General features: G+C 44.7%; 1 protein-coding gene across 1 annotated transcript in view; it reads right to left on the bottom strand.

The window, feature by feature from the left end:
• TMEM132B (transmembrane protein 132B) overlaps nt 1-25305 on the bottom strand; it is a 926737-nt gene that overhangs the window by 284082 nt on the left and 617350 nt on the right. Inside the window, exon 4 of the mRNA XM_063964601.1 lies at nt 22418-22604. Within this exon, the coding sequence (XP_063820671.1) occupies nt 22418-22604 (187 nt within the window). The remainder of the gene's footprint in view (nt 1-22417; nt 22605-25305) is intronic.

Raw genomic sequence — 25305 nt, 5'->3', positions numbered from 1 at the left:
ATTGTGCAGGTATCAGAAGTCCCTGAAAGAGACCGAAGCAAACAAGTAGAGAACATACAAACCTTGCACAGATAGGACCCTGCTTGGAATCATACCTGTGATCCCTGTGCTGCCTCTCCCTGTGCTGAGAGGCAGGAAAAATAACCACTATGCAACTGTGCCTTCTTTTTGTTATGTTTAAACTAAGTAGTTAATACTAGAGATGAGCGCCGGAAATTTTTCGGGTTTTGTGTTTTGGTTTTGGGTTCGGTTCCGCGGCCGTGTTTTGGGTTCGACCGCGTTTTGGCAAAACCTCACCGAATTTTTTTTGTCGGATTCGGGTGTGTTTTGGATTCGGGTGTTTTTTTCAAAAAACACTAAAAAACAGCTTAAATCATAGAATTTGGGGGTCATTTTGATCCCAAAGTATTATTAACCTCAAAAACCATAATTTACACTCATTTTCAGTCTATTCTGAATACCTCACACCTCACAATATTATTTTTAGTCCTAAAATTTGCACCTAGGTCGCTGGATGACTAAGCTAAGCGACCCTAGTGGCCGACACAAACACCGGGCCCATCTAGGAGTGTCACTGCAGTGTCACGCAGGATGTCCCTTCCAAAAAACCCTCCCCAAACAGCACATGACGCAAAGAAAAAAAGAGGCGCAATGAGGTAGCTGTGTGAGTAAGATAAGCGACCCTAGTGGCCGACACAAACACCGGGCCCATCTAGGAGTGTCACTGCAGTGTCACGCAGGATGTCCCTTCCAAAAAACCCTCCCCAAACAGCACATGACGCAAAGAAAAAAAGAGGCGCAATGAGGTAGCTGTGTGAGTAAGATAAGCGACCCTAGTGGCCGACACAAACACCGGGCCCATCTAGGAGTGGCACTGCAGTGTCACGCAGGATGGCCCTTCCAAAAAACCCTCCCCAAACAGCACATGACGCACAGAAGAAAAAAAAGAGGCGCAATGAGGTAGCTGTGTGAGTAAGATAAGCGACCCTAGTGGCCGACACAAACACCGGGCCCATCTAGGAGTGGCACTGCAGTGTCACGCAGGATGTCCCTTCCAAAAAACCCTCCCCAAACAGCACATGACGCAAAGAAAAAAAGAGGCGCAATGAGGTAGCTGTGTGAGTAAGATAAGCGACCCTAGTGGCCGACACAAACACCGGGCCCATCTAGGAGTGTCACTGCAGTGTCACGCAGGATGTCCCTTCCAAAAAACCCTCCCCAAACAGCACATGACGCAAAGAAAAAAAGAGGCGCAATGAGGTAGCCGTGTGAGTAAGATAAGCGACCCTAGTGGCCGACACAAACACCGGGCCCATCTAGGAGTGTCACTGCAGTGTCACGCAGGATGTCCCTTCCAAAAAACCCTCCCCAAACAGCACATGACGCAAAGAAAAAAAGAGGCGCAATGAGGTAGCCGTGTGAGTAAGATAAGCGACCCTAGTGGCCGACACAAACACCGGGCCCATCTAGGAGTGTCACTGCAGTGTCACGCAGGATGTCCCTTCCAAAAAACCCTCCCCAAACAGCACATGACGCAAAGAAAAAAAGAGGCGCAATGAGGTAGCTGTGTGAGTAAGATAAGCGACCCTAGTGGCCGACACAAACACCGGGCCCATCTAGGAGTGGCACTGCAGTGTCACGCAGGATGTCCCTTCCAAAAAACCCTCCCCAAACAGCACATGACGCAAAGAAAAAAAGAGGCGCAATGAGGTAGCTGTGTGAGTAAGATAAGCGACCCTAGTGGCCGACACAAACACCGGGCCCATCTAGGAGTGTCACTGCAGTGTCACGCAGGATGTCCCTTCCAAAAAACCCTCCCCAAACCGCACATGACGCAAAGAAAAAAAGAGGCGCAATGAGGTAGCTGTGTGAGTAAGATAAGCGACCCTAGTGGCCGACACAAACACCGGGCCCATCTAGGAGTGTCACTGCAGTGTCACGCAGGATGTCCCTTCCAAAAAACCCTCCCCAAACAGCACATGACGCAAAGAAAAAAAGAGGCGCAATGAGGTAGCTGTGTGAGTAAGATAAGCGACCCTAGTGGCCGACACAAACACCGGGCCCATCTAGGAGTGGTACTGCAGTGTCACGCAGGATGTCCCTTCCAAAAAACCCTCCCCAAACAGCACATGACGCAAAGAAAAAAAGAGGCGCAATGAGGTAGCTGTGTGAGTAAGATAAGCGACCCTAGTGGCCGACACAAACACCGGGCCCATCTAGGAGTGTCACTGCAGTGTCACGCAGGATGTCCCTTCCAAAAAACCCTCCCCAAACAGCACATGACGCAAAGAAAAAAAGAGGCGCAATGAGGTAGCTGTGTGAGTAAGATAAGCGACCCTAGTGGCCGACACAAACACCGGGCCCATCTAGGAGTGTCACTGCAGTGTCACGCAGGATGTCCCTTCCAAAAAACCCTCCCCAAACAGCACATGACGCAAAGAAAAAAAGAGGCGCAATGAGGTAGCTGTGTGAGTAAGATAAGCGACCCTAGTGGCCGACACAAACACCGGGCCCATCTAGGAGTGTCACTGCAGTGTCACGCAGGATGTCCCTTCCAAAAAAACCTCCCCAAACAGCACATGATGCAAAGAAAAAAAGAGGCGCAATGAGGTAGCTGTGTGAGTAAGATAAGCGACCCTAGTGGCCGACACAAACACCGGGCCCATCTAGGAGTGTCACTGCAGTGTCACGCAGGATGTCCCTTCCAAAAAACCCTCCCCAAACAGCACATGACGCAAAGAAAAAAAGAGGCGCAATGAGGTAGCTGTGTGAGTAAGATAAGCGACCCTAGTGGCCGACACAAACACCGGGCCCATCTAGGAGTGGCACTGCAGTGTCACGCAGGATGTCCCTTCCAAAAAACCCTCCCCAAACAGCACATGACGCAAAGAAAAAAAGAGGCGCAATGAGGTAGCTGTGTGAGTAAGATAAGCGACCCTAGTGGCCGACACAAACACCGGGCCCATCTAGGAGTGTCACTGCAGTGTCACGCAGGATGTCCCTTCCAAAAAACCCTCCCCAAACAGCACATGACGCAAAGAAAAAAAGAGGCGCAATGAGGTAGCTGTGTGAGTAAGATAAGCGACCCTAGTGGCCGACACAAACACCGGGCCCATCTATGAGTGTCACTGCAGTGTCACGCAGGATGTCCCTTCCAAAAAACCCTCCCCAAACAGCACATGACGCAAAGAAAAAAAGAGGCGCAATGAGGTAGCTGTGTGAGTAAGATAAGCGACCCTAGTGGCCGACACAAACACCGGGCCCATCTAGGAGTGGCACTGCAGTGTCACACAGGATGTCCCTTCCAAAAAACCCTCCCCAAACAGCACATGACGCAAAGAAAAAAAGAGGCGCAATGAGGTAGCTGTGTGAGTAAGATAAGCGACCCTAGTGGCCGACACAAACACCGGGCCCATCTAGGAGTGTCACTGCAGTGTCACGCAGGATGTCCCTTCCAAAAAACCCTCCCCAAACAGCACATGACGCAAAGAAAAAAAGAGGCGCAATGAGGTAGCTGTGAGAGTAAGATAAGCGACCCTAGTGGCCGACACAAACACCGGGCCCATCTAGGAGTGTCACTGCAGTGTCACGCAGGATGTCCCTTCCAAAAAACCCTCCCCAAACAGCACATGACGCAAAGAAAAATTAAAGAAAAAAGAGGTGCAAGATGGAATTGTCCTTGGGCCCTCCCACCCACCCTTATGTTGTATAAACTGGACATGCACACTTTAACCAACCCATCATTTCAGTGACAGGGTCTGCCACACGACTGTGACTGAAATGACGGGTTGGTTTGGACCCCCACCAAAAAAGAAGCAATTAATCTCTCCTTGCACAAACTGGCTCTACAGAGGCAAGATGTCCACCTCATCATCATCCTCCGATATATCACCGTGTACATCCCCCTCCTCACAGATTATCAATTCGTCCCCACTGGAATCCACCATCTCAGCTCCCTGTGTACTTTGTGGAGGCAATTGCTGCTGGTCAATGTCTCCACGGAGGAATTGATTATAATTCATTTTAATGAACATCATCTTCTCCACATTTTCTGGATGTAACCTCGTACGCCGATTGCTGACAAGGTGAGCGGCGGCACTAAACACTCTTTCGGAGTACACACTTGTGGGAGGGCAACTTAGGTAGAATAAAGCCAGTTTGAGCAAGGGCCTCCAAATTGCCTCTTTTTCCTGCCAGTATAAGTACGGACTGTGTGACGTGCCTACTTGGATGCGGTCACTCATATAATCCTCCACCATTCTTTCAATGGTGAGAGAATCATATGCAGTGACAGTAGACGACATGTCCGTAATCGTTGTCAGGTCCTTCAGTCCGGACCAGATGTCAGCATCAGCAGTCGCTCCAGACTGCCCTGCATCACCGCCAGCGGGTGGGCTCGGAATTCTGAGCCTTTTCCTCGCACCCCCAGTTGCGGGAGAATGTGAAGGAGGAGATGTTGACAGGTCGCGTTCCGCTTGACTTGACAATTTTCTCACCAGCAGGTCTTTCAACCCCAGCAGACTTGTGTCTGCCGGAAAGAGAGATCCAAGGTAGGCTTTAAATCTAGGATCGAGCACGGTGGCCAAAATGTAGTGCTCTGATTTCAACAGATTGACCACCCGTGAATCCTTGTTAAGCGAATTAAGGGCTCCATCCACAAGTCCCACATGCCTAGCGGAATCGCTCCGTGTTAGCTCCTCCTTCAATGTCTCCAGCTTCTTCTGCAAAAGCCTGATGAGGGGAATGACCTGACTCAGGCTGGCAGTGTCTGAACTGACTTCACGTGTGGCAAGTTCAAAGGGCATCAGAACCTTGCACAACGTTGAAATCATTCTCCATTGCGCTTGAGACAGGTGCATTCCACCTCCTATATCGTGCTCAATTGTATAGGCTTGAATGGCCTTTTGCTGCTCCTCCAACCTCTGAAGCATATAGAGGGTTGAATTCCACCTCGTTACCACTTCTTGCTTCAGATGATGGCAGGGCAGGTTCAGTAGTTTTTGGTGGTGCTCCAGTCTTCTGTACGTGGTGCCTGTACGCCGAAAGTGTCCCGCAATTCTTCTGGCCACCGACAGCATCTCTTGCACGCCCCTGTCGTTTTTTAAAAAATTCTGCACCACCAAATTCAAGGTATGTGCAAAACATGGGACGTGCTGGAATTTGCCCATATTTAATGCACACACAATATTGCTGGCGTTGTCCGATGCCACAAATCCACAGGAGAGTCCAATTGGGGTAAGCCATTCCGCGATGATCTTCCTCAGTTGCCGTAAGAGGTTTTCAGCTGTGTGCGTATTCTGGAAAGCGGTGATACAAAGCGTAGCCTGCCTAGGAAAGAGTTGGCGTTTGCGAGATGCTGCTACTGGTGCCGCCGCTGCTGTTCTTGCAGCGGGAGTCCATACATCTACCCAGTGGGCTGTCACAGTCATATAGTCCTGACCCTGCCCTGCTCCACTTGTCCACATGTCCGTGGTTAAGTGGACATTGGGTACAACTGCATTTTTTAGGACACTGGTGAGTCTTTTTCTGACGTCCGTGTACATTCTCGGTATCGCCTGCCTAGAGTAGTGGAACCTAGATGGTATTTGGTAACGGGGGCACACTGCCTCAATAAATTGTCTAGTTCCCTGTGAACTAACGGCGGATACCGGACGCACGTCTAACACCAACATAGTTGTCAAGGCCTCAGTTATCCGCTTTGCAGCAGGATGACTGCTGTGATATTTCATCTTCCTCGCAAAGGACTGTTGGACAGTCAATTGCTTACTGGAAGTAGTACAAGTGGGCTTACGACTTCCCCTCTGGGATGACCATCGACTCCCAGCAGCAACAACAGCAGCGCCAGCAGCAGTAGGCGTTACACGCAAGGATGCATCGGAGGAATCCCAGGCAGGAGAGGACTCGTCAGAATTGCCAGTGACATGGCCTGCAGGACTATTGGCATTCCTGGGGAAGGAGGAAATTGACACTGAGGGAGTTGGTGGGGTGGTTTGCGTGAGCTTGGTTACAAGAGGAAGGGATTTACTGGTCAGTGGACTGCTTCCGCTGTCGCCCAAAGTTTTTGAACTTGTCACTGACTTATTATGAATGCGGTCCAGGTGACGTATAAGGGAGGATGTTCCGAGGTGGTTAACGTCCTTACCCCTACTTATTACAGCTTGACAAAGGCAACACACGGCTTGACACCTGTTGTCCGCTTTTCTGTTGAAATACCTCCACACTGAAGAGCTGATTTTTTTGGTATTTTCACCAGGCATGTCAACGGCCATATTCCTCCCACGGACAACAGGTGTCTCCCCGGGTGCCTGACTTAAACAAACCACCTCACCATCAGAATCCTCCTGGTCAATTTCCTCCCCAGCGCCAGCAACACCCATATCCTCCTCATCCTGGTGTACTTTAACACTGACATCTTCAATCTGACTATCAGGAACTGGACTGCGGGTGCTCCTTCCAGCACTTGCAGGGGGCGTGCAAATGGTGGAAGGCGCATGCTCTTCACGTCCAGTGTTGGGAAGGTCAGGCATCGCAACCGACACAATTGGACTCTCCTTGTGGATTTGGGATTTCGAAGAACGCACAGTTCTTTGCGGTGCTTTTGCCAGCTTGAGTCTTTTCAGTTTTCTAGCGAGAGGCTGAGTGCTTCCATCCTCATGTGAAGCTGAACCACTAGCCATGAACATAGGCTAGGGCCTCAGCCGTTCCTTGCCACTCCATGTGGTAAATGGCATATTGGCAAGTTTACGCTTCTCCTCCGACAATTTTATTTTAGGTTTTGGAGTCCTTTTTTTACTGATATTTGGTGTTTTGGATTTGACATGCTCTGTACTATGACATTGGGCATCGGCCTTGGCAGACGACGTTGCTGGCATTTCATCGTCTCGGCCATGACTAGTGGCAGCAGCTTCAGCACGAGGTGGAAGTGGATCTTGATCTTTCCCTAATTTTGGAACCTCAACATTTTTGTTCTCCATATTTTAATAGGCACAACTAAAAGGCACCTCAGGTAAACAATGGAGATGGATGGATACTAGTATACTTATGGATGGACTGCCGAGTGCCGACACAGAGGTAGCTACAGCCGTGGACTAACGTACTGTGTCTGCTGCTAATATAGACTGGATGATTGATAATGAGATGAAATCAATATATATATGTATGTATATATAATATCACTAGTACTGCAGCCGGACAGGTAGATAATATATTTATTAGGTAATCATGACTGATGACGGACCTGCTGGACACTGTCAGCTCAGCAGCACCGCAGACTGCTACAGTAAGCTACTATACTATAGTAGTATGTACAAAAAAGAAAGAAAAAAAAAACCACGGGTAGGTGGTATACAATTATGGATGGACTGCCGAGTGCCGACACAGAGGTAGCTACAGCCATGGACTAACGTACTGTGTCTGCTGCTAATATAGACTGGATGATTGATAATTAGATGAAATCAATATATATATGTATGTATATATAATATCACTAGTACTGCAGCCGGACAGGTAGATAATATATTTATTAGGTAATGATGACTGATGACGGACCTGCTGGACACTGTCAGCTCAGCAGCACCGCAGACTGCTACAGTAAGCTACTATACTATAGTAGTATGTACAAAGAAGAAAGAAAAAAAAAAACCACGGGTAGGTGGTATACAATTATGGATGGACTGCCGAGTGCCGACACAGAGGTAGCTACAGCCGTGGACTAACGTACTGTGTCTGCTGCTAATATAGACTGGATGATTGATAATTAGATGAAATCAATATATATATGTATGTATATATAATATCACTAGTACTGCAGCCGGATAGGTAGATAATATATTTATTAGGTAATGATGACTGATGACGGACCTGCTGGACACTGTCAGCTCAGCAGCACCGCAGACTGCTACAGTAAGCTACTATACTATAGTAGTATGTACAAAGAAGAAAGAAAAAAAAAAAAACACGGGTAGGTGGTATACAATTATGGATGGACTGCTGAGTGCCGACACAGAGGTAGCTACAGCCGTGGACTAACGTACTGTGTCTGCTGCTAATATAGACTGGATGATTGATAATGAGATGAAATCAATATATATATATGTATGTATATATAATATCACTAGTACTGCAGCCGGACAGGTAGATAATATATTTATTAGGTAATGATGACTGATGACGGACCTGCTGGACACTGTCAGCTCAGCAGCTCCGCAGACTGCTACAGTAAGCTACTATACTCTATAGTAGTATGTACAAAGAAGAAAGAAGAAAAAAAACCACGGGTAGGTGGTATACAATTATGGATGGACTGCCGAGTGCCGACACAGAGGTAGCTACAGCCGTGGACTAACGTACTGTGTCTGCTGCTAATATAGACTGGATGATTGATAATGAGATGAAATCAATATATATATGTATGTATATATAATATCACTAGTACTGCAGCCGGACAGGTAGATAATATATTTATTAGGTAATGATGACTGATGACGGACCTGCTGGACACTGTCAGCTCAGCAGCACCGCAGACTGCTACAGTAAGCTACTATACTATAGTAGTATGTACAAAGAAGAAAGAAAAAAAAAAACCACGGGTAGGTGGTATACAATTATGGATGGACTGCTGAGTGCCGACACAGAGGTAGCTACAGCCGTGGACTAACGTACTGTGTCTGCTGCTAATATAGACTGGATGATTGATAATGAGATGAAATCAATATATATATGTATGTATATATAATATCACTAGTACTGCAGCCGGACAGGTAGATAATATATTTATTAGGTAATGATGACTGATGACGGACCTGCTGGACACTGTCAGCTCAGCAGCACCGCAGACTGCTACAGTAAGCTACTATACTATAGTAGTTTGTACAAAGAAGAAAGAAAAAAAAAACACGGGTAGGTGGTATACAATTATGGATGGACTGCTGAGTGCCGACACAGAGGTAGCTACAGCCGTGGACTAACGTACTGTGTCTGCTGCTAATATAGACTGGATGATTGATAATGAGATGAAATCAATATATATATCTATGTATATATAATATCACTAGTACTGCAGCCGGACAGGTAGATAATATATTTATTAGGTAATGATGACTGATGACGGACCTGCTGGACACTGTCAGCTCAGCAGCACCGCAGACTGCTACAGTAAGCTACTATACTCTATAGTAGTATGTACAAAGAAGAAAGAAAAAAAAAACCACGGGTAGGTGGTATACAATTATGGATGGACTGCCGAGTGCCGACACAGAGGTAGCTACAGCCGTGGACTAACGTACTGTGTCTGCTGCTAATATAGACTGGATGATTGATAATGAGATGAAATCAATATATATATGTATGTATATATAATATCACTAGTACTGCAGCCGGACAGGTAGATAATATATTTATTAGGTAATGATGACTGATGACGGACCTGCTGGACACTGTCAGCTCAGCAGCACCGCAGACTGCTACAGTAAGCTACTATACTATAATAGTATGTACAAAGAAGAAAGAAAGAAAAAAAACCACGGGTAGGTGGTATACAATTATGGATGGACTGCTGAGTGCCGACACAGAGGTAGCTACAGCCGTGGACTAACGTACTGTGTCTGCTGCTAATATAGACTGGATGATTGATAATGAGATGAAATCAATATATATATGTATGTATATATAATATCACTAGTACTGCAGCCGGACAGGTAGATAATATATTTATTAGGTAATGATGACTGATGACGGACCTGCTGGACACTGTCAGCTCAGCAGCACCGCAGACTGCTACAGTAAGCTACTATACTCTATAGTAGTATGTACAAAGAAGAAAGAAAAAAAAAAACCACGGGTAGGTGGTATACAATTACGGATGGACTGCCGAGTGCCGACACAGAGGTAGCTACAGCCGTGGACTAACGTACTGTGTCTGCTGCTAATATAGAGTCTAGACTGGATGATAAATTATTGATAATGAGATGAAATCAATATAATATCACTAGTACTGCAGCCGGACAGGTACTATATATATTTATTATGTAATGACTGATGACGGACCTGCTGGACACTGTCAGGTCAGCACAGCACCGCAGACTGCTACAGTAAGCTACTATAGTAGTATGTATAAAGAAGAATGAAAAAAAAAAAACCACGGGTAGGTGGTATACAATATTATATATATATATATATATTATATACAATTATATATATATATATATATATATATATATATTAAACTGGTGGTGATTGATTATTAAACTGGTGGTCAGTTCAGGACAGGTCACGTTGCAACTTGCAACTAGTACTCCGAGGCCTAAGCAGACAATCACAAAATATATTATTATACTGGTGGTCAGTGTGGTCACAACAATGGCAGTGTGGCACTGACTCTGGCAGCAAAAGTGTGCACTGTACGTTATATGTACTCCTGAGTCCTGCTCTCAGACTCTAACTGCTCCCCACTGTCAGTGTCTCCCCCACAAGTCAGATAATACACTTACAGTCACACTATCTAATCTATAAATATCACTTCAGCAAGTAGTATAGTAGTATACAGTAGTACTCCTCCTAATAATGCTCCCCGAAAATACTGTGTCTCTCTCTTCTCTAAACGGAGAGGACGCCAGCCACGTCCTCTCCCTATGACTCTCAATGCACGTGTGAAAATGGCGGCGACGCGCGGCTCCTTATATAGAATCCGAGTCTCGCGATAGAATCCGAGCCTCGCGAGAATCCGACAGCGTGATGATGACGTTCGGGCGCGCTCGGGTTAGCCGAGCAAGGCGGGAAGATCCGAGCCTGCTCGGACCCGTGTAAAAAACCCGAAGTTCGGGCGGGTTCGGATTCAGAGGAACCGAACCCGCTCATCTCTAGTTAATACAATTCAAGATATACTGTATATAGCTAAATTATTCTATGGAGGTATTCAATTATCCGCGATAACTGACTTTTCCTGCGAAAACCTGTACTTTTCCGCAAATCACGATTGTGTTAGAAAAAAAATCAAAGCCTCACTTGGGTAGATTACACATTGAACATTTGTCTGGTCAAAGTCACATTTCCACTTGTGGCTGTCTTCTCGCTGTAAACACCATGGTTAATTGAATATGCCTTCTTGTGTGTGTAAATGACTTTGTTACACTTACAGTATTTTCACTGATTCATTGTGTAATTTAATTGTGATGAAATGTGATTACATATGCCAGCGTGCAAAAACAGTTATTAAAAAGTTGAGATGAGAAAAAATGATCAAGTAAATAAATTACCGTAAAACATACAAGCTACAGTAAGTGTGCCATATATACTGTACACTATAGCTATAATGCTGTTGAATGTACAATAATATAATTTACTCCACAAGGTAAGGCTGACTCTTTGTTGTTAATACAGTACAATGTATTCCATGTCCTACTGCCATTCAAGACATCAAGGTTATGTTTTCTCATTAGCGAAGCATACAGTATGTGCTGCACTGAACAATAGTTTTCTTATCATATCCTATTAAATAATATATCTACAAGCAGGAGTGCAGCTGACAATGTACGCTGTATAATAGACTTGTCCACAAGGGAAGATAGCTGCAATAAGAATAGCACTGTCAGAATTGGATGGCCATCGTCAAAGAGCCCTTGAATGATATATGTAAGTGAACCATAATAACTGTTAGAGATTGAAACTTTTCATATACAGTAACAAATCCATCTTAGTCCAGCAGTCATGGAAATAATACAGCAGAATAAAGTGACTAAGAGGTAAAATGAATGCAGAGACAATGTCTCCAGAGCGTACACAAAGCGGACATAACACAAGCCACGCTGGCATTTGTTATTTAATTATACAATATGATACTGCTCCCTCAAGTATCCGTTTACTACCAACGCAGTGCCCAACTGTGTCAACAATTAACCTAACAAATCTTAATGAATGTTACACGTTATAAGTAAAATCAACTGAATGAGCCGTGGGCTCCCGCTATAACATTACTCATGCACCTCAAGTACAAGGAAAACACAGCAGATCTGCATGTTACGCTACAAGCTCTGTTCTGCTTGCCAAACAATAATTAGCTGCCCTGGGCATTTATTGCTACTTGATCATAAATAATCAGCAACAATTAAACCCTCCAGAGGAGGACTGAAAATATTGTGCAAACAATTACATGTGTATAGTGTGTGTGAAGCTGGTGGCGGATTACCCTTTCTTATGCTGTGCTTCTATCAAATTGGTAGTAACTTTATTAAAAGGATAATTAAAATTAAAAAAACAAGTTGTTCCCACATGGAAAACAATATGGTCATATATATATTCCCAAAGTAATATCGAATGTAGGTTTCTTGATAGTATACTTTTAACAGTATCAAATTTAATTATGGAAGACACGTTTACAATTTTATATATCCAACATTCCACATTGAAAAGAAATCTGGAAACGTTTAATTGGGTGGTACCTTTCTAACCCTGCCCACAGGTCATTCCCACAAGATGTGACACCAAATGAGGTAAACAGATTTGTACTGCACTGTCCAATCATAAATGACACACAGGGTAAGGCGCCACAAAGTCTACAGGGGGGATTCAAAAAGCCCCAAAAACATTTTCTGATTTTCAGGATTTTACCCTTACACAAAACTATGCCTTGTAAGTGATTGCCCCTTTAGAAAAACATCCAAGTTCGTCCGAAATCCCGCGCGCTGGCCGAACTCAGGCGGCATTACACCCATTTACAGCATATAGAGTATTGTATACTACTAAAACATCCTACTTGATGGAATCTATCAAAATGTGGCAACATTTAACAAAAAAAGACATCGATATTACGCTTACTTTTGTTTTCGTAAAGTAAAATATATATGATAAATAACATTACTTTCCTGTCCATTATATTTTAATCTCACCCACTTTGTTCTGAGATAATGTGAGATTTAATACTAAAGGCTCATATACACTAGGCGATTTCAGCCTAAATAAACGATAAACAACATAAAAGTGTATGGGAGTGATTATTGGTGAATGATGAACAATACACGCTCCCGCACGTCGATCAGCAATCACCAATATTGAGCTGACATGCAGCTCAACCTGTCAATGGGGATGATTCCGAGTTGTTCGCTCGCTAGCTGCTTTTAGCAGCATTGCACACGCTAAGCCGCCGCCCTCTGGGAGTGTATCTTAGCTTAGCAGAATTGCGAACAAACGATTAGCAGAATTGCGAATAGAAATTTCTTAGCAGTTTCTGAGTAGCTCCAGCCCTTCTCACAGATTGCGATCAGCTCAGGCCATTTTGTTCCTGGTTTGACGTCATACACACGCCCAGCATTCGGCCAGCCACTCCCCCGTTTCTCCAGACACTCCCGCGTTTTTCCCTGACACGCCTGCATTTTTCCCGCACACTCCCAGAAAACGGCCAGTTTCCGCCCAGAAACACCCACTTCCTGTCAATCACACTCCGATCACTTCAACGATTAAAAATCTTCGTTCGGACGTAAGTAAATCTACTAAGTTTTGTGTTAAAATACTAACTGCATGCGCACTGTGCACCATGCGCATGCGCATTTTTGCCTTAATCGCTCCGTTGTGAAAATCAGCAACGAGCGAACAACTCGGAATGACCCCCAATGTCGGGCTGAGCTGCATATTCAGGAATGCCGGCAGTGACGTCATTGGTCATTATCGTTGAAAAATAACGTTCAGTGTGTACGCACTATACCATTGAATGCTCTATCGTTCAACGATATAGTCATTCACCGCTGGCAACTAAACATCGGCTAGTGTGTACCTGGCTTAAGAATAGCACAAAACCATATTAATTCGCCAAAACATAAAACAGCTTATATAAAATAAAATTAGAAGGCGTTAGAAAGGTTTTCACTTTTTCTGTCAATAAATTAGCACTTAATTGCATAGCCAGGAAATGTACTTTTAATAAATCTAACTCCACACAAGTTGTGAAGATAAAAGGCCTTTCTTAAGGAACAGGCCTGAGAGAATCCATAAGTACCATTGGAATGCTTATTTGGAAGCATTCTTATAGGTAACACAGAGTGGCTTGGAAAGTGCACCTTCAGGGTCATAATTAATTCATGTGAGACAAGCAAAAGATATTTCTGTGACCCACCATCCACTTGGAATTTTTAATCAGCTGGATAAATATGAAATTTGTTAAAGGTAAAATACAAGGCATGTGAAGATACACAAGAGATGGGACATTATAAAAGGTAGACTGTGTATGCTTCATAAGAAGTTTACATAAAAGAAAAACGTTGGCTGCTGGGCATTGAAAAATATGTATTCTTTTACTGCAAGGGAACTTTGAGATGTATCAATGAAGTCCTTAAATCAGTCTTTCAATGTGAGGACAAAGTACAAGATTTAGAGCCTAATTCATTAAGGATTGCAAATTTGCAATCCTTTTCCTAGCATGCTGACCGCTGCCTCCCCTAGTTCAACAATCAGAAATTGCGAACGCATCGCAATTTCTGCTTGTTAGCAGAAACTGTGGAAGCCTCCTGCCGGCGCAGCTCAGCTGTGCCCGCAGGAGTCCCACCACCATGTTCGTGATCGTGGCGGCTGCATGTGAAGTCTGGCCGCCTCCACCCTCGTTCGCGTGGTACCGCCCTACCAATGCTCTTTCTCCTCCCTGGAAACGGGATGAGTATTGCTGGTTCCAAGAGCACACAGAAATATAGGGAAATACTTTCTGGACATAGGAAGATACTGTTCATTGGATAAATTAAATACTTTGCATATTTGACCTAGAATAATATTCCAGAGATGCCCATCTACGGGTGGTATTCATGTGACCGCCGGTCAGCTGACCGACAGTCACATGACCTTATCCACCAGCCCGACGGGTCACTGTCCCGATGGTCGGCATGCCGACCAACAGGGACTATTTCCACTCGTGGGTGTCCACGACACCCATAGAGTGGGAATAGAATCCATGGCGACCGCAGGTCGCCACCGAGCCTGCAGCGTGGCGAGCGCAGCGAGCCCGCAAGGGGCTTGCTGCACTCGCCCCTCCCCGCCGGGATCCCGGCGTCGGTATGCCGCCGGGATCCCGGCGTCGGTAAGCTGACCGGCGGTCAGGAGACCGCCGGTCAGCCGTACTACACCCCCCATCTACAGTGTTGTAGTATGCAGGGGCGGTGTGCAGGCTCTCTCCCTCTGGCAGTGCAGTAGACTCTGACAAGAGTCTATTGTGTATGCACAAGTGTCTGGGAAAATGGGCCCCATGCCATGTTTCCTGTGATTTCTGCATGCAGCACCAGCCGATACGGGACTCCATAGAGGTAAGTATAATTATATGGGTGGAACCAGGGGCCTGTATGCATTACACCCCCTGCAGTCATTATAGATACACCAATACTAGCATGGGCAACTTCGATTCATTTTTTGTAGACTATATAAGGCAAAACTCAAAGTTGAAATACAATTCAACAGTGTGTAGGATATAAATACAAGTGTGCATACAGGTCAATACTGGTGACCCACATAAGACTGCAGCTTAGTTCATATAGATAGCCAATGACCCTGAAAAATTCTTTATTGAAATTGTGACTGCAGCAGTGTAAATTGATAGACCACTTATGCAAAATCATTGTTTTCAGAATTTTCTATTGATTGAAGGTTTACATAGAGTACAACAGCTTGTCTTGTCTTCTAAATCCTATACATTTAGTGCCAAACTCCATGGCTTAGAAGTAGGAGATGTGTGAATTGTTCTTCCAATTCACAATGGGTTTCACACACTGGGGCAGATGTATTAAGCCTGGAGACAGCGTATGGAAGTGATAAATCAGCATACCTCCCAACATGACCCTCTCCAAGAGGGATACAATGCTCTGCTTCTGGACTTCCCTCTTAATTTATGATTGCCGGCACCTGTCCTGAAACACCTTTCTTATCCATTAACCTGTTCAACACAGGTGCCTGCAATCATAAATTAAGAGAAAAGTCCAGAAGCAGAGCATTCTGTCCCTCCTGGAGAGGGTCATGTTGGGAGGTATGAACCAGTGATAAGTGCAAGTTGATAAACGCTCCAGCCAATCAGCTCCTAACTGTTAATTTACACATTGGAGCTAATTGGCTGGTGTGTTTATCACCTTGCTTGCATGTATCACTGGTTTACCACTTCCTTATGCCTTCTCCAGGTCAGGGGTTAAAGTGGGGGAGAATGAGGTGGAACTGAGTTCCACCACCTCTAATGGTAGGGGGAACTAGTTCCTCCACCTCCATTTCCCTGCACAGTAATTGCAACAGAAAAACCTGCCCCATCACCTATATCAATAGATGATGCAGGCAGTGCTGGTGTCACTGATGAGCTGCAGCCACTTTCCCCTTTCTCAGGTCCTGGTGGCTCCATGGTCCTCCTCCATCTACAGCCTACCCCTCCTGGTACTCACACATGCTGTGTCTGTTAGACAGCATTCATCCCCTCCTCAGGGTCCAGTAGCTTCCGTTTCCGTCACGGCGTATCTGAGGTCATACTGTCACTGCTGCTGAAGTGAAGAGGAGCCATGAAGAGGAGAAGGCTTTGTGCATCTTGAAGACAAGATGAGAGGGGGTTGGAGGGACAATAGAAGTGGGGAAGCTGCTGGATGGACATAGGCGGTGAGCTGCTGGAGTGACAGAGGTAGAGATGTGTTTAAGGAGCACTACTATTGTTGGCATTATGTGTAAGAGACACTACTCCTGTGGGCATTCTGTATAGAAGCAGGACTACTACTGTGGGCATTATGTGTAAGGGGCACTACTACTGTGGGCATTCTGTATATAAGTGGCACTACTACTGTGGACATTTTGTGTATAAGGGGCACTTTTGTGGCCATTATGTGTATAAGTGGCACTACTGTGGTCATTATGTGTAAGGGGCACTACTACTGTGGGAATTGTGTATAAGGGGCACTACTGTGGGTACTGTATATAAGTGGCACTACTGTGTGGCATAACATGTATAGAGAGTAACATTGTGTAGTGCAATGTGCATAAAGGGCACTACTGAGTGATGTAATCTGAATAAAGGGCATTACTATGCGGTGTAATGTGAATAAGATTGTGCTACTGTGTTGTACAATTTGAATTGAAAGTACTATTATGTGACCATGTTGCTTCTTTGTGAGCTTAATGTCCCTTTATATAGTATGGGAAGTAGGGCACTAATTTATAGTTTGCAGGGGGGTGCCGAAAACACTAGCACTGGCCCTGGCTCCGCTTAATGTGAGAAGGGGGGGGAGGGGGGCTGGTGGCTGGGTAAATGAGTTCCACCACCTCTCCAGGACCACTTTAAGCACTGCTCCAGGTTGATACATCTGCCCCATTGCCTCCTTGTGTATCATCATGACATGATACTTTCAAAGTCTCCCCAATCCAGTGCCTATCTATACTGGGAGAAATAAAAAATAAAAATAAAAAACACTGCAACACTATGACCAGAAAGCCAACCAATCCTTATTTTTTATAAATTTTTAATACAGACAGACATACTATAGTTCGTTTTTATGTTGATTTATGATTTGTTTTATCTTTGCAAAATATTCACTGGATTCCCAGTAATTATTAGCATAATGTGATAAAAGCATAAAATGGTTTTGGGTGGTATCAGGCTTATACGAGGTCTGAAGTCTTGAAAGTACAATCAGTCCTGTACTGCGTCATTAAAAGACATTAGTTGAAAGTTGTCTAAAGCATATTATTATTATTTCCTCCTGGAATGAAAGTCAGCAGAAAAGTATAAATCTGTCCCAGCCTACAGTATAATAACTATGCTGCCAGAGATGACCTGCGGTAACAAAGTCACTCTGTCCAGAATCTGCACAATTTACAGTACATTTTAATTATTTCTTACAAATACATAGAAGTCAGATTGACACAGGAGGGCAAAACAACTTGTCCCCAACCACCAATGTAGCAGTACCGATATTAGTATATTGGAAAATGCAGAGATACTGTACCTAGGATATTACGGAAGCTTTCAAATATACTGTAGCAAGGTTTCTAACAAGGCACAGGAGGAAAGCAATATATAGAGTAAAAGATGTAATAATTAGAATATAAGGACATGCACTACAACTAGATGTAGAGTGTTTAGGAGAAATATTAGAGGGAGTTACTTTACAGTAGGGTGATACATAAGTTGAATATCTTTCCAAAAGAGGTTTCAGAAGGCAATCCAGTTGATACATTTATAAATCCCTGGGATTGACACAGGACTATCCTAAAGCTGGGTATTATTATTATTAATATTATTATTATTATTATTATTATTATTATTATTATTATTATTATTATTATACACTTTTAAACAATTTTTAAACAAACATTTTAAACGAATTTGCCTATAATGACACATTGTTACAACAAGAGACAAGGACTGTTTATTGTACAGCAGGGGTCATGCACAGAGGCGTATCTAGGGTAGGGCGAGTGGGGCACATGCCCTGGGTGCCTTGGCAGGCCCAGGAGAGGGGGGCGCCACCGCCGGCCAGGGCATCATGCCCCACTCGCCCCCGTCAACCCTAAATGTGAGGGGAGGAGAGCGCAGCGTCTCTCCCTCCCCTCACCGCCGCTACCAGCACTAGCAGCGCTGCCCTGTCCGGTCTCCGGCGTTAGCCAATCAGAGCTTGCGGACCGGCTCCTGATTGGCTGCCGGTCCGCGAGCTCTGATTGGTTAGCGAACCGGCGCCAGACACAGCCGCCGGAGACGGGACGGGAGACCTGGACGGAGCGGTGAGGGGAAGGAGAGGCGGTGAGGGGAAGGAGAGGCGCTGCGCTGCGCTCTCCTCCCCTCACATAAGCGGCCGGTGAGTGAACGGGGGGGACGGGCACGGGCACAGGCACAGTGGGGCATGTATCTGGCACTAAATGGGGCATGTAACTGGCACTGAGTGGGGCCTGGCACTGTGGGGCATGTATCTGGCACTGTGGGGCATGTATCTGGCACTGTGGGGCATGTAACTGGCACTGTGGGGCATGTAACTGGCACTGTGGGGCATGTATCTGGCACAGTGGGGCAATGTAACTGGCACCAAATGGGGAATGTAACTGGCACTGAGTGGGGCCTGGCACTGTGGGGCATGTATCTGGCACTGTGGGGCATGTAGTATCTGGCACTGTGGGGCATGTAACTGGCACTGTGGGGCATGTAACTGGCACTGTGGGGCATGTATCTGGCACAGAGGGGCAATGTAATTGGCACTGTGGGGCATGTATCTGACACAGTGGGGCAATGTAACTGGCACTGTGGGGCCTGTATCTGGCACAGTGGGGCAATGTAACTGGCACTGTGGGGCATGTATCTGGCACTGTGGGGCATGTAACTGGCACTGTGGGGCATGTAACTGGCACTGTGGGGCATGTATCTGGCACAGTGGGGCAATGTAACTGGCACTGTGGGGCATGTATCTGACACAGTGGGGCAATGTAACTGGCACTGTGGGGCATGTATCTGGCACAGTGGGGCAATGTAACTGGCACTGTGGGGCATGTATCTGGCACAGTGGGGCAATGTAACTGACACTGTGGGGCATGTATCTGGCACAGTGGGGCAATGTAACTGGCACTGTGGGGCATGTATCCGGCACTGTGGGGCATTGTATCTGGCACTGTGGGGCAATGTAACTGGCACTGTGGGGCAATGTAATTGGCACTGTGGGGCAATGTAACTGGCACTGTGGGGCAATGTAACTGGCACTGTGGGGCACGTATCCGTATCAGACACTGTGGGGCTGAGGGGTTCCCAGGAGGACAGTGTGAGGCTCCAAGGAAGACACTGCGGTAAGCCACACCCCTGTAGTTTTGGAGAGTACTGTCCCTGTTTCAAATATGTGGAGGGGGTCACCAATTCTGTTTCTGGCACAGGTCACCAAAATGCCTAGTTGCGGCATTGGTCTTGTTTAGTGTTCTGTAGCTCACCCATTACGTGTTATCTCATCTAGGCATTGCCTTTTATACACGTACAAAATGGCTGCCTCCCCTGGTGCCTTTGTATGTTTGATGAATAATCCTTGAAATTAGTGACTCATAATGGCTGCTTCAACTCTGTATTATATTCATAGTTTTCTGCAAGTTTCATCCTCAGTTTTATGTTTACAGTTTCTATATTTCTGCAAATACAAGTCCTCATTCATATGCGGTCGCAAAGCAGCTGAAGTACTCAAATCAGTTGATGTTTCCTTACCACACATGCATCTGAGCCACACTGCCCAGGTGCAGTAATTGAATTGTGATGTCAGTCGCAATGGGGCATTAATCGCAAAGTGAGTGACAGGCAGACAGCGTTTTGAGGTGGCAATGGGGAGTGGTCGGGTAAACGCAGGCGTGTCATGGCCGTTCAGACAGCGTTTTCTGGGTGTGCATAAATTAAATTAGCAGTTGTGGTATAATTTGTTACTGGAGAAACCTATGCGTCCCAGAAGAACTGCTCAGACAGTGCATCTTCAGAGGCACTCAGAATCTGCATGATGACACGATCTGCAATGAGGTTACCGATGTTTCTGCAGTTGCCTGCCATCAGATAGAAATGAGGAGGCAGCAGCTGTGGGCATCCCTATGCTCAGGTGGGTTCAGTATGATTTCTCGATGGACGGGATGCCGGCTGTCAGATTACCAACAGTGGCATCCCGATCACCATAATCCCGACAGTACCCTAACCCTCCCTTGTGGATGCCTAAAACTAACCTTTCCCGGTGGTGCCTAACCCTAACCCTCCTGGGTGGTTCCTAACCCTAACCCTCCAAGGTGGTGCCTAACCCTAACCTTCCCCAGTGATGCCTAACCCTAACCCTCCCTTCCCCGGTGGTGCCTAAACCTAACCCTCCCCGGCTTGGTGCCTAACCCTAACCTCCCCCTCTAAGTGCCTAAACCTAACCCTTCCTCCCCAGTACCTAACCCTAACCTTCCTATCTCTGCAACCTATACCTAACGCCCCTTCTCATGGATAAACCTAACTCCCCCCCTTCCCACTGGAGGGCAGTTTGGGATTTCTGGCTGTCAGTATTTTGAAGCCAGTATCTCGAGTTGGGTCGGTATATCGACTGCCGGGATCCCGTCCGTTGGGAACTTAACTGCATCCCGCTCAAGTTAGCTATTGTCTATGTTAGCATATAGGACCTCATTCAGTATTAGACGCAAACATTCATTTACGCAGATCGGCCAATTATCGTCAGTTCAAATCGCGAGTGTGTGGGCACCACAGTGCGTTCACATTCCATCATGATGCAATTGTACAGTGATTGACAGCGATGGCCATCAGAGGTGGTGGCGATACGGCATTAGGGGGGAGTGGTCTTAACAACACAGGCATGTCCGGAGCATTTTAGAGGCTGCTGCGGGGGGAAACATGGTGCTAGTGCAAAAGTATATGCAGCCATGTTGCTTATGCAGGGGGGCCACCAGTATCCTGATGGTCGCGATTGCAGCACTGGGCAGCGCTTCTCATGCTGGGTGGCTTTGCCCTGTGCTGGGCGGCTCCCAGAATGAGATATTTTTTGTGCAGATTTTGCGATTTAGCAGAATCAGCTACTGAAGCTAAATGAGGCCCATAGTCACAACTGCGGACAGCAAAAGATTCAGATGTGGTTGCAATAATAACCACATCTGAATGAGCCCCTTTAACCTTTGTATTATGCTCATGTTTTCTGTAAAGTGATATTATTATATAAATAATAAAACATTAAAAATAATAATTATTATTATTTTTATTATTATTTCTATTGTGGCAGTACTATTATTACCTATAACCATGTGTGTACACAATATAATCATTGAATAACTTCTTATAAACAGAAGAGAGATTACTGTCTGGACAACATTATTAATAAATATTAAATTTGCATTTTCAATCTAAAACATGTTTAAATACAAACAAAAAATAAAATTTTAAATAAAATATAAGCATCTATTTTTCCACATAAAAAATGAATTTACCCTTTTAAATGTAATGTTGATAAATGTTTGTGACTTCTGCTAAATTAAATACCATCAGCTATAGGGGTCAATATGTAATCATCCAATCAGAAACAGATAGATAGTGCTGCTGAACATCATCAATCCTAAGTATTGTTGAACCTTTCTTTCTCATCTGCAAGACATATGTCCCCTTGAGTATGTGTCCTTAACTAATAGTTTCATAATAATGTGGCCTTTCCCCAACAGCAGGAAAAACGCCAATTGTCTATTTCTGCTATATGGAGCTGAACTTGAAAGCAGTCTATAGGAGAGCAGGGTTTCTCAATTCCAAAGCCACAAAAGTATTTTCCTCTATGGGATAATTAGTATAAAATAATAGATTATTAACATATTTGTCCATCAGTTAGGATATACTGAAACTTGACCTGTTGGGGGCCCTTGAGGAGCAGAGTTGAGAAATTCTACAGCAATTAACAAGAACAGTGCACAAGCCATAGACGATTAAGAAATAGAATTTTCACTATACCATGGCTATAGGAACGATCCCTGTGAATGTTGTCTGGCTGACAAAGATTTCAGAAATTACAAGTTCACTGACAGAGTCCTCTTCAGGGTATTCCACCTGCCATGTAATCTGCTGGGCACCAGCCAAGCCGCTGCCAATATCCATTTTAAAGTCCATCTGCAGAATTTCATAAAGCGTCTCGTTGGCTCTGAAAGAAATCGAGAAAATGTCACCGCTTTAAACAAAGCTCACAAAAACATAAATAACAAGCTAACCTCACAGTAATGAATTAGCATGGATGTTCCATCTTTACAGCAGTGATCAAAGCATAAATCATCTAATCAATGCCGCAATAGCTCTAATTTATCACAGGTGACTCACAGGCCTTTTTTCTATACCTGTCTGAAAGAAGCAATCTTTCTAATTAGTGAGCTTGCCACACTTTCCTATTAGGAGGCACACTACACATTCTCAGATGGCCTTGAGACATCAGCTCCTTTCTAGTGTAATTGGTACTAGAAAGTGTTGTCTGGCATGAGGAACCCTAGTTTTATCATCTCTCATAGATGATTTGGATCTCTTTCTTGTCATATTTGGAATATTGCAGTTCTAGTTCATCTGTCAGCAAATGTGTGCATGTCTGTGTTTGTCACACCACTCACAGTAGCGGAAATTTGTAATTTTCACAAAGTATTATATGTACATTTTATCTGATGGAATGATGTCTGCACAACAGTATTTATTCTGCTATAAGATCAAATGTCCTTGAGATTATTATATTCACTTCACTACTTCAACCCAGATGAATATCATTAGATACACGTATTTCAACGGATTATTTCATTATTTTTTTTTATTTCAGTGTAGACCTCCTGAGAGAGACCTCCTAACAGTCTCCGGAGTTCTCTTAGGTATAAAACGATGGCAATGAGTTTTGTGTTGAGGGTTTCAGGGGATATACTGTACTCCTTCAACTATCCTTTTGGTGCAAAATGACTTTGATAGTGTGGCATACAATAAAACAATACATAACCTTGTGCTAAAGTATAGTATCATTGCTTCATTTTCTTTATCAAGCATGCAAACTCATTTAAATGGGCTGATTACCACTGTGAGCTTCACACAGTTTATGACATAATCACGTAGTTCTGTGCATACAGTATATATTTTACTACATAGTAGCAGATTTAACAATTATTTTTTTTACTAAAATAATGTGAAAAATTGTATTTTGCACTCTTTTCACATTATTTTGAGAACAATATGTTTATTTTATTTTTTTGAAAAAGAATAATATGCAATACAAAGGTGTACCATAATATATGACATTCACAACATCAGTGATAAACTGAAAGTACAGTACATAAGGACAAACTATGTACAATGGAATAACCATTCAGTGCACAATACTCCATTAAAGGAAAGATAACAACAACAACAACAACAACGACAACAACAACAACAAAAGAACTAAAAGATGATGAAATGTTGGGAGGCAAAAGGGATAAAATACACAGAAACCAAGGAGTATCAGCAGAGTCCAGGAAAGGGGGTAGAACAGAAAAGGTACCAGGGGGACCATATTTTGTGGAAAGTCGGCACAGTGTTATTTTGCAAACTAGTAATGTATTCCATTGAAGCAATAAAGTGAATACGGTTGAAAAGGGCAGTAGTTGAAGGTGCCATCAAGGATTTAAAGTTTTTGGCTATCAGGGATTTAGCTGCATTACAAATATGTAGTATTGTCTTGATGCTTGCTAACCGACAAAACCGGGGCACATAATAATGCTGTTGCAATATTACTCTCCAGATCCTACATTGGGCTCCCCTTACTCCTCCGTATCCAATCCAGACTCCTCACACCAACCTAAAAAGCCTTAACTTAATCTGCTCCCAAACACATCTCTGACCTTGTCTCCCTGCACATTCCCACTTGCAGATATTACTCAGCCAATAATTGCCACCTTTCCTCTGGACTGATTCCCTCCTCCCACTTCTGCCTCCAAGATTCTGTCCGTGCAGCTCCTTACCACTGAAACTCTCTCCCTATCAGACTCTCCACCCCTCTTCAATATTTCAAATGTTCTCTCAAAACTCACTTTTTTATTAAGTCCTTCCAGCTCTTATACTAACTTATTTTCTCTCCCTTCTGTGTCATCCTTGTTCGCCTCTCACATGCAGTCTTCTTCCCTCATGTGCTTTCCTCTCCCACATGTATACCATAATCTTCTCCCCACTGCCCTCAAGTGTATCAAACCTTTGAGGTCAAAAGCTGGGACTACTTCTGTGGGTATTGTGACTGATTATGCAATAATGTTTATATTAGAGATGAGCGGGTTTGGTTCTAAGAGAACCGAACCCCACCTGAACATCACGTTCCAAGTCAGAATCTGAGCCTGGCTCAGATCTTCCCGCCAGACTCGAATCCCAGAATGAGGCAAAACATCTTCATCTTCATGTCAGATTCTTGCGGGTTTTGGATCCCATATAAAGAGCCGCACGTCACCGTCATTTTCACTCTGGACTTGGAGAGTGAGGGAGACAGACCTCTAACTCTCTCTATGGGTGGTGGCATTAGGTGGGGTCAGTGTGTGCTCTATAGGCGTGCTGTTCCTGACATTGTGGTGTCCCTGTGCTGTTAGGGGTGCTGTCCTGGCTGTCACTGGTGTTTCATGTGCTATTAGTGGTACTGCAGCTGTACATGGGTGTTGCTGTCCTGGCTGTCACTGTGTTGTACAGGGGGCAGTGGCACTGTCCTTCTGTATGCTGTGAAAATACAGGGGTGCTGGCTGTAAAAATTCGGGGGTGCAGTCAAAATAAATGTACACTAGCCCTGTCTTGTATGCTGTAGAAATTCTGGGGTGCTGCAGTGAAAATAAATGTACACTGGTCCTGTATGCTGTAAAAAT

Source organism: Pseudophryne corroboree, chromosome 1, assembly GCF_028390025.1.
Source record: "Pseudophryne corroboree isolate aPseCor3 chromosome 1, aPseCor3.hap2, whole genome shotgun sequence".
Taxonomy (NCBI): domain Eukaryota; kingdom Metazoa; phylum Chordata; class Amphibia; order Anura; family Myobatrachidae; genus Pseudophryne; species Pseudophryne corroboree.
Note: the sequence above shows the minus strand (reverse complement) of the source record. Positions and strands in the feature narration are given on the sequence as shown.